The 10,443-nt window shown below is 33.8% G+C and overlaps 1 protein-coding gene across 1 annotated transcript; it reads right to left on the reverse strand.

The window, feature by feature from the left end:
* Window positions 1-4,582: 4,582 nt before the first annotated feature.
* Window positions 4,583-9,868, reverse strand: LOC147516152 (uncharacterized). The gene is made up of 6 exons (XM_086588814.1): window positions 8,044-9,868; window positions 7,536-7,594; window positions 6,734-6,804; window positions 6,585-6,636; window positions 5,023-5,435; window positions 4,583-4,901 (listed from the first exon to the last, which is right to left on the reverse strand). The coding sequence occupies exons 2-5, from the start codon at window positions 7,569-7,571 to the stop codon at window positions 5,169-5,171; spliced, it is 426 nt and encodes a 141-aa protein (XP_086444940.1). The 5' UTR covers window positions 7,572-7,594; window positions 8,044-9,868; the 3' UTR covers window positions 4,583-4,901; window positions 5,023-5,168.
* Between the last annotated feature and the right edge of the window lie 575 nt (window positions 9,869-10,443).

A 10,443-nucleotide genomic window follows, 5' to 3' on the forward strand; every position in this document is an offset into this window, starting at 1 on the left:
AAGGATGTTGTTTTAGTCATTGAAAGTTAAGGCGCCTCAGTGGAGGAACTAACTGCCGTATGGATTATGTATATATTTGTATAACTATATGTTGTTTTTAGAGCTACTCACACCAGCATTTTTATAATGCTGACCCGATTTGCATGTTTGCTTATCGGGTGTGTTCATTAAATGAACATAGTTGATAAGTCTTGACAGGCTTAGTGTTGAAGAAGGTTGGCTGCTGCTTGTGGTTTGCATTAGCGTTACATCTCCGGATACGTTTTGTTTTTCCCTTGAGGTGATATAACTTTTCAGTCTAGACAATGTTTTTGTATTCTCATTTGTATATTTTAATTAAAGAGTTATTGAAAAGAGATTTGTAACCTAATCTTAATTGGGAATTTTTGTAATGAAGAGGACTTTTGTATAATTGAAATTTTTATTGGTTTTTAATTATCTGCATATTTTAAAACTGTTTATGGGTTTTTGGGAGTGGAGAGTGCGTCACACCTCGGAAATCGAAGAGTCGGGGACAAATAATGTTTTTCCGAATTCTGTCGAAATTCGGGGTGTGACATTAATATCTTCATACTGTTATAATTTTTGTTGGTTCAAAGGTGTTTACTTCACAATGATTTTATTTCGTTTGAAATTATGGGGTGTTTCAATTTCCGCATGAACTCTAAAAAAAACAGAGAGCGAAAAAAAAGTCTTGTTTATATTCTCTAGTAAATTAGACATATTTTTTTAGTCTAAACACAATGTTATACATATTGTGATGTTGGTGAATAGTGAAGTCCAAGTGGTGCTCGAACCTCAACAGGAACTTAAATAAGTTACATAGTAATGGTGTAGAGGGGGTGTGGACTGTCACGTCCCACTTTAGAGCATTGGTACTGGAATAGACCTATTCACTCACAAGAACGAAGCCTCAAGATAGTAAAACCAAATACTTATTCACTTGCAACCCATGGTAAATAAAATGTATATTAAAATGTGTCGGGTATTTAAGTTAGTTAAAATTCACCATCTGACCAAATCATGTCATATACATTCTACATATATGGTACAAAGGTTTAAATCCATGAAAACTAGATAAATTTTTCCAAAGTATACATAGCAACACAGCCCAAAAAAAAATATGCAACCCATATAGGGTACTACCAAAAATATCTACAATATTTAGCCAATAATTTTATATATATATATATATATATATATATATATATATATATATATATATATATATATATATATATATATAGGACGAGTCCGATGCAGATTAGGACTACTTAACTTGGTCATCTATGTTAGCTTAGTGTGTTTACGCTAGGTGTTCATTCTGTGTTTGACCATACTTCTCGTAATTAGAGTAGGACTACATTAAATATTCTGGTCGTGTATAATTTTGTTGTTGTTCATCATGTATTTTGGACAATTTGTAGTTTCTTTAAGTTTGTTATATATATATTAACTTGTGTAAATGGCGTCACACGATGAAACAGTGGTGTTTAGTTTTGTTACAAAGCTTTCGCACTTGTGTTATCTTTTGTGTTGGAGGTGTCAACTTTGCTTGTTCGTAGGACTCGCGTCATCGAGTCACCACAGGTGCGTTCCACAACCAGTATGCCCCAAAGGGGACCCTGATAACTTTTTCTATATAAATGACTCATAAATTGTTTAGGCTTAAGAGTCATGGAAAATAAATAGATTGTTCCATGTTATGTGATTTCATTGCTATAGCTGACCCAATCCCCATATGTTGACCGAAATGGTACACATTGGTTATGTCATGGTGTTATATCCATGTCAAGATACAATACCACTATCGCACCAAACATTTTATACTATGTGCACTGGATGTGTTGCATTGCATATAGCCACGTCTCAAATTTGTGAAGGTGAGATTAGGTTTATTTACTTGTCTTGTTAGTGAGTTGTCTATTTCGAGAGAAAGAAAATAATGTGGGAGACGGAGCAATTGAGACAGACCTAGGATGGTTGACCCAATTATGGTTGGATATAATATCCCCAATTGTTTGAATTCTATCTAAATTTATTGATTTTGATGTACATTTAACTTAAGTTAATTTTTTCTTTCTTTTTTTTTTTTTAATCCTTGGGCAGTTCCTAGTATCTCATACCCATCATTTGGGATATGTGGCTAACTTACTAGAGTAGCTAGGGTTTCAAACAGACTTAAAAGGTAAATTGATGACATTGGAGGTTAGTGTTTTAGGAACAATCTAGCTCAGGGCTTTTGCTTGGTATAACTCTAACTAAAGGCAAGTGATTCTACATTGGTAGAAAATGGGTATTAAAAACAATAAGATTTAATGCTCTATTGTCATGCTTACTAAACTATCAAATACTCAATATTGCTTATAAATATTATCTTCCATATTATTCCTCTCTTTTTCAATTTGTAATGTATTTGAGTATGCCTGGGGATGCAATTTTGTACTCTACTCTCCTCCACTGAATGAAAGCCTACAGTGTATTGTGGAAAAAGACTATCTTGGGATACAACTCATTGAATGCAGGTTTGGGTCGCCCTGAACCCCTAACCTTTTCATAACAAAAAATAACAAAAAAAAATTACATTTACTGCATTCACACTTCTTAAACAAGCTGTTGGAGCTTGTGTGTTGTTGCTCGTTCTTTCTTGCAGTTTAGTTAACTATAAGAAAATAAGAGGTCAGATCTCTTAACACTGCATTTGACTAAGCCTTTCTCATTTATCGCTCTCAATGTAATTTAATTGCTTGCATGAGTGTTCTTTGCATCATAGCATTGTACTAATTACCTCCATCTCTATGGAATCAGAAAAACTTGAAATGCTTATTGCTCGCATCTTTACTTGTATTACCTTTGTTACGATAATAAGGATATTTAGGTCATTTTGTAAGGGTATTGTAATCAACTGCAAGACATATATTTGGGGTATGTATATATTTGTATTAGGTTTCTAGGGTTATTGAACAAGTCAATAGAATATAGCCTTTAGATTTGTAATACCTTAACACTATTGTCTTTGCATCAAGTGTAGGTGAGCTCTTACTATTGACTCGAAACACACACATTTCATATGTTCTAAATGTTGATTCGCTAAACCGTATACCTACTAGGGCATTAGGTCTAGCTCAAGACTTTTCAGAAGCAGGAATTTCCATGGTTAGGACTTCACTTGGTTACGTGGAGTAAAGTATTTACTTAGTTCATGTTCAAAAATTAATATGTTGCAAAACATTGCAGACTAGTGATCAGTAAAGCAATAAAAACAGTGAGATAATGATTGTAAACAAAATCGATAAGTAAGATTAACTACTAACCGTTTACTTGGACTTGACTTACAATAATTAGCTTGGACACTTTATCACTTTATTGGAGTTGTGACATCCTGTCCATTTGATGAATTTATATTAGTAACGAGAATGACCTTTAGTTGAAACTGTTGAATTTCCATTATGTCTTTTTTGCAGTGAAACTTAGGAATGGTCATTGCTCTATTATTCTCCAGTCTTCATATTAATGGATCTAATTATTCGGCAGTGCAGTGACCACAAAGAGGTTAATTTTGAGGCCCAAAACAATAACGGAAAGAAGCTGGACCAGGGTGTAGAAGATGTACAAGAAGCAGGATAAGTTGTCAGAGTAACTAGAACAAAGATATATATGCTATATGTAAGGGACCGCCTGTAAAGTAGGTCATTAAGATTTGGAAGTTTACAGTTTGCTTTTTGGATGCTTGAATATGTACTTTGTGTCCTTTATGTGAGTTGTGTGATGTAAGTGGTTTTGTATGTGGGATAGACTTGGAACATAAACATATCCAGGGGTGCGACAAACAACTAAATTGGTTTTCTAATGCTCTGAAAGTATAGAAAAGTATCATCATTGTTATTGATCCTCGATTGTTAAATGCAAGAAAAAAAAAATTGTCACTACTCACATGCACCAAAATCTAGTATGTCAATGAGAAAAGTGAAAAAAAGTCCAATATTACATAATCTCTATCATAATCCAGTGATGCTACAAAAAGTAGCATATACCTACTGCATATTCTACATAATTTGTCTCGGCCTTGTACAATAAAAAGCTTCTATTCGGCAATATATAGACTTAGGGAATGACCTGTCTAAGACATATCGATACTTAGTCATTCATCTGTAATTTACACATTTTGTCTTGGGTTGTGCCAATTATCCTCATAAGCCGTGTGATTGTTTTGCGTCAAGACGCCAAAATAATAAGGGGCTTCAAAAATTGCGCAAGGCAAATGAAGGCCAAAATGCTTTGAAAGGAAGTGTGAAGGCTTATTGTTGGAGGATGCCATTGTTGATGACATATGTTGAAATGCTTCTGTTCGGCACTACAGAGTAGAACAGATCCAAATAAGAAATTGGAGTATGACACTGTTGTAAGTCACCAACACTGTCTATTCGGTAGTACAGTTCCGAATGTGAAAAGTGGTCTTGTTAATGTTGGTGGAAATTTGTTATTCTTCTTCCGTTTTTTCTGTTCTGTTAATGTTTCAATTTGAACAAACAAGATGAACACTGATCGATCAACATATAAATCACTTTCTTTATAAGTCCCTCTTCTTTATAATGGCATTTAAATACACAAAACACAAATACACACAATGCAAACAAACAAGTTTGGTAGTTGCAAAGAAGCAGTCCTAGACAGCAAACAAACAAACAAATGACTCTTAACAAATGAGAAACAAGACCAACGTAACTAGACAATTTTACGCTTCATCATCAAACATCCCTGCAATCTCCAGTAGGAATGAACTTTGTCTGTGTCATCTGATACGACCTTTAGAAATATCTCAAAGCATCCGCAGGAATTGCATCAGCACAAGTATCAATACCGTGTTGAATCATACGCCATGTTTCTTCCAAAATGTCATACTGCAAAATAATTAAGAAGGCTATTAAGAAAAGAGGACAAAAAAATAATGCAAATTGATTAAATAATGAAGAATAAGTAAATAAAGCAAATAAAGAAAGGCTCCCCATAAAGAAAACTCACCAACTCATAGGTCGGATCCTCAATGTTGAATGGTTTCAAATGTTCAGGGTTCATCACTACAAGGTGGGTTACAAAGGGATACCACGCAACATACTCATTGTCGCACTCTGATGGATACTTTACTTTACGTCCTCGACGGGGAAAGCTTAACACATGATTAATTGTTCTACAAATCCCAACACTGCAAAATAGTTATACAGAAGGGACGAGTCCGTTGGGCCACCACCATACTGGCATTGCCGGTACTCACCATCTCCACCATTCACGTCTCCCCCATCATTGCCACCATTACCTCCAACTTCACCTTTATTGCCATCCTCACCAATATCTGCATCTTCACTTTCATTGACATTCTCCTCATACCTTTCTGTAGTAGAATCAATTTTCATATTCCCCCTTTCTACATCCCCTACCTTTTCCATAAGCCATACAATATAGAAAAGTAACTTCAATTACAAAAAAACCACAACCTATCAAAACAATAATTACAAAACGAAAAACTACAGTTTAGAATTCAAACTCCACATACTATAAACACCCGTGCAAATAAAAAATGAGTAAAAAATAAGAAAATAATGCATAAATCAAATTTTACATAAGTTACATTTAGATTTCCTAATGGGGTTCAAACTGACTAATACCCTAAAATGTTAATGTATAACTCAATTTTGCCTCATAAGCACATAATCAATTTAACATTAAACCGAAATGTGTAAGGAATAAGAAATCTGTACTAATTATTGATGATGCGAAGAGAGAATGTTACAGAATGAGAGGGAGAGTAGTCACTGGTTATTTGGAATGAGAGTGTTGGTGAGAGAGTATTTGAGTTTGCTATACGAATTGAGGGTTTGATTTTTGGAGATGGAGAGTCGACGATTTTTTGGGTTGGGTTTGTTGATGGCGTGACTTAGGCTTGTGGGTTGGGCTGGGGTCTCCCATTTGTATAACTTTATAGTATGTAACTATTAGTAACATAATGCATAATATAGAGTCATTAAAGACATATGAATCTTGTATGTCGTTCATTAGGGGAAAATGTAACAAATATGCTAGAAGTGACAACATAAGTGATTTTAATCCAACCAGTTTTGGTGAGCCTATTGGAACGAACAATAACTGTTATAGTATGTTACTATTAGTACCATAATGTAATATATATCCATTAAACACATTTTTCTTGTATGTCGTTTGTGGCACTAAAATGTAAATCTGTGTTCTGCTATTTCTAATACATTAAGTTTCAAAAAGTGTCAAAGAAATGAAAAATAAGTTTTTATATGACATGGAATGAACGAAGATTAATACTCAGTAGTTGAACAAACTGAAGAACCAAAACAACAAGAGTAGCAATCGAGACAAAGCTTAATATCACACTTCAAACAAACTAAACTACTAATATTCAATGATTTCAGAGGTAAAGCTCAATAATCACACTTTACATAACAACTATATTACAAACTACTCGCAATTTCTATTGAAAACACAATATTCATCACCATTTGGAAGGAACAATATAGATTTGTAATGAAAAAATAAATAAACGAAAATGTAGATAATACCTGCAACCATGACAAGAGAGAGCTATGAAGCACCTTGTTCTCTACTACACACCTGTATCACAACCAGATGCACAATAGTTACCTACTTGGCTACTTCAACACCTTTAAAGCAGCAAAATAATTCTAATTTCTTGATATGCAAATCCTACCCTAGTATATCTGCATCTACATCGCTTGCAGTGTACCTAGTAGTGTATCCCAAGCCAGTGTAATCCCAAACCTGCAAAGAGAAATATGAAAAGATACAAGAGATATATACTAGAAGGTTTCTTGAAGATGTAATGTATTATAACTGTTTCAAATTTTCAATATATGTACAAAATAAGGGGGGAAACAAAAAACATGCTATTACATGTATCTGTTTATTATAGTTGACATTAAGGTATCAACAACGACCACGTAAAACATCTGCAACTGGGCAACAATATCCTCAGATTTATAGGGTCATGATGTTGCAAAAAAGAGTAAACATATACTGAGTAATAACTAAGGTGAATTCAAAGATATGACAACAAAGCACTCAGAATCACCCCCCCCCCTATGCCACCCCGACTTTTAATGCACATGACACACATTTTAGAAGAGTGAACATATAATTAGATGACCATACACATTAAAATCAGAGCATTTAGTTGTGTAACTAATAATTAGATGTGTGTGTGGTAAGCCTTAAGATCGTACCTTTAAGAACCATTTCTAGAGAGCAAGAGTTAAATGTCACAAATGTATAAATGACAAGATCTTTAGATTGGTTGTGCAATTTGAATTTTGAAATGGTCGCCCTAGGTATTATTATGACAAACAGCCGAATGGATAGTGCCGCATTATATTTAAATCCGTGTGTTTAGATGTTAACCAAAGGAGGCTTCTTAGTTCTTACTATCTTCTACACATTAAAATTTGAACGTGAATCTGAAATATCATAATTGTACAATGAAAGTGAACAATTACCTGCATTGCATCGAAATATATATGTTGATGTTGCATTACATATTGCTAAGCACCAATATCTGCAAACATAACAACTTGTACATTGACATAACAACTAAAGATGATTAACTAGGCTACTAGTGAAATGAAGCAATAATAGTTTAGTTTGCGATAGTTGCTCCTAAGATATCATTTATTCCTCCAGATTCATTTATATGGATACTGAAGAATATGGGATAAACCTAAATTTTGAAAAAAAAAACATGTGGAAAGGAGAAAATGACAAGCTATGCAAAAGAGAATATGATGCAAGCAAATTACAATATCTCTATATAGTAACATCATTGTGTATGCAATTTTCTCACCTTTCTTATCAAATATAAGCTACAAGGTTCCAAATTGTCCGTTAAAGAAATAAATGATGTGATGCTCAATTAAGAGAATGAATTACGAGAAGAAAATAAGAAATGCTTGGAGATAGTATATGTACACAACAATTAGGGTATATTAGAAGATATTACAATTATACCTTTGAAAAAGGAAATAGAAGCAGGAGTGACAATACTGACCCTTGGGTCAGGGAGGGCATCTTTCTTGATGTTAACTTCCTTTCCCAATGCCAGGTTACCATCAATAATAGTAACACTCAATTTCTTCGTCAATGGAGAGCTTGCTTATAACACCCAGTTTATTTCTTTTATTTTTCCTAGTACAATAATAATAATAATAGATAAAACAAAAAAATTGGATAAATATTAGTAAGGATAGGAACCCAGTACGGTTAAGAGATAAACCTTCCTTCCTTGTTTTTAGGGGGGTTTGAAAACAAAAATGAGTTCACATGGAGTTTTTAAAAACACAGAGAGTTTTATATAGAAAAAAAAAGTTTTACTGAGAGAGGAAAAGGAAGGTTTTTCTGATACATAGCTGATAGTCGAAACTAATCACGGGTGAGTAGATATTTGTATGCTTTTTTTTATAAAGTTCTCGTTTACTATAGATTGCATGAGGCTGGAAAAAAATATGATTTTTATTGTTCACATACTATTTTAAGATTCGGTTTTGTACTATATACTATTTAGTGTTAACTGCGTATACATCTTGATTATTGTTTGAAGAACCCATCTATCTCCGGAAAACTTGTCCAAATCCAGTGATAAAACGCGAGTAATCAATCGATTATGGTTAGTGTAACTTTCTTTGTTGATCTATGTATGATGTATGTGTTTTCGTGATTTGGTTGACGGTGGATTGTTAGTTTATGGGTGAGGGCGAGATTTAAAAACAAATCGGTGGTTTACTGTCAGGTGGTATGAGTAAATGGTGTGGTTGGGTTAACTGTGTTTGGTGATTGGAGATTTGATTGTTTAGTGGGATGGGGGCTGTTGAAACTCCGGAGGAGCGATAATGGCGGTCGAGATCTATATTTGGGGAGAGATCTCGACAGTTAATAAAATCGATTGGTGTGTTAATTAAAGAGGTAGGGTTATTGACTAGGAATGAAACCGTGGTGATGAGGAAGTGAGGAGTGGTGGCCGGAACTTGGGCTAGTGTGGTGGAAGGCAGTGAGACTACGACGCGTGATTTGGATTCTTGCCTGGAGCAGTCCATTAGTTCTTTTATTAGGTCTGATTCTTATTGGAAGGATGTAATAACTTAGTTTACATATTCAGCATGATATGACATGAGAATATGGTAGTGAGAAATTTTATTCTTAGAGTTTGTTTGATGTTTTGTTTTGGACGCAAGATAGCTTATTAATAAAGTAACGGTGGATAATTATTGAGATTATTTAATTTAAGTTGATTCTTTTATAATATGGCTTTTAAGTTTGTTGTATGTGTTGTATCCACCTCGTCATAGTCTGGGTTTTAGACAATTGAACATAGTGATGTTTGAGATATTTATATTTCAAATATCGACTTTATAATTGTTTAGAAATTCGGGTTGTGACATTGCTGCACACACAGTAAACAAAAAGTAAGTACAAAGACTGAAACCGTTAATGATTCCAACAAAGTATAAACGGAATGAAAGATTCAACAATATTGTTTTTTTTTTTTTTTTTTTTTTCTTTTAAGTTCAATAAGCAATGATAATATTATTAAATCTGGACATCCAACTCAAAACCAACTAGTTAATACACATCGCCCTAGGTATATGTGAGTCTTAAAAGTTTGAAAGCGTCATACTACGCATGGAAATAAATACAATGTAATACTAACTCTATACACATGTATAAAACTTATAACCGGTAAATTACTTAAATCTATGTAAACCATTAAGTAATATATGTTAGAACACCATTGTTATATATTACATCAGGGAGTAAGAACCAAAGGGGTAAGAAACTTACACAGGGCACAAGCAAGAGTCACGCCAACCATGCCGCCCCCAACAATTGCAATGTCATTACCATTTATTGAGCCAAGCTTCTCCTTGTTCTCCTACAATGTTCATTGAAAAACCAATTAGTTTATGCAATAAAAAAAAATCATTCTTGCTAACCGAAAGAAAGTAAAAAAGACAAACAAATGTAAATTGATTACATAATTATGTTGTGCACTAGTTAAACCCCTTGTTGGAACCTTGAAAGCGTGTATCATGGCAATAACTCTTCTCGCGACAATCCTGTCAAATAAAGAACAATGTAATGGCCATAAAACTATGCATTCACAACTCAAAAAAGCAAATACAATCCTATGACGAGATTTTGGTTGGGAATAAGATTTTGAGTAATAATAATGACATAAAATGGTTCTCATTTTAATGCATTTCGGAGATTCTAATTTCTCGTACATAAAATTGTACCTGTTCATTTTGGGTGTTGGTCAAGAATTTGAGAATCTGAGCTGGTGTCGTGTTTGTGAATCAAGTGCGAGTTTTCTTATTAGACCAGCGTAGAATAGAAACCCAAATGTACAAAAGG

This window comes from Coptis chinensis, chromosome 2 (assembly GCF_015680905.1).
Source record: "Coptis chinensis isolate HL-2020 chromosome 2, ASM1568090v1, whole genome shotgun sequence".
Taxonomy (NCBI): Eukaryota; Viridiplantae; Streptophyta; class Magnoliopsida; order Ranunculales; family Ranunculaceae; genus Coptis; species Coptis chinensis.

What these genes read in the sequence shown, in the direction of transcription:
- LOC147516152 (XM_086588814.1), bottom strand. Translation starts at nt 7,571, where the DNA reads ATGCAACATCAACATATATATTTCGATGCAATGCAG. An exon ending in TATATTTCGATGCAATGCAG is followed by an intron (nt 6,805 to 7,535) that starts GTAATTGTTCAC and finishes TTCTCTTTGCAG; the next exon opens with GTTTGGGATTACACTGGCTT. An exon ending in CTCTCTTGTCATGGTTGCAG is followed by an intron (nt 5,436 to 6,584) that starts GTATTATCTACA and finishes CTTATGGAAAAG; the next exon opens with GTAGGGGATGTAGAAAGGGG.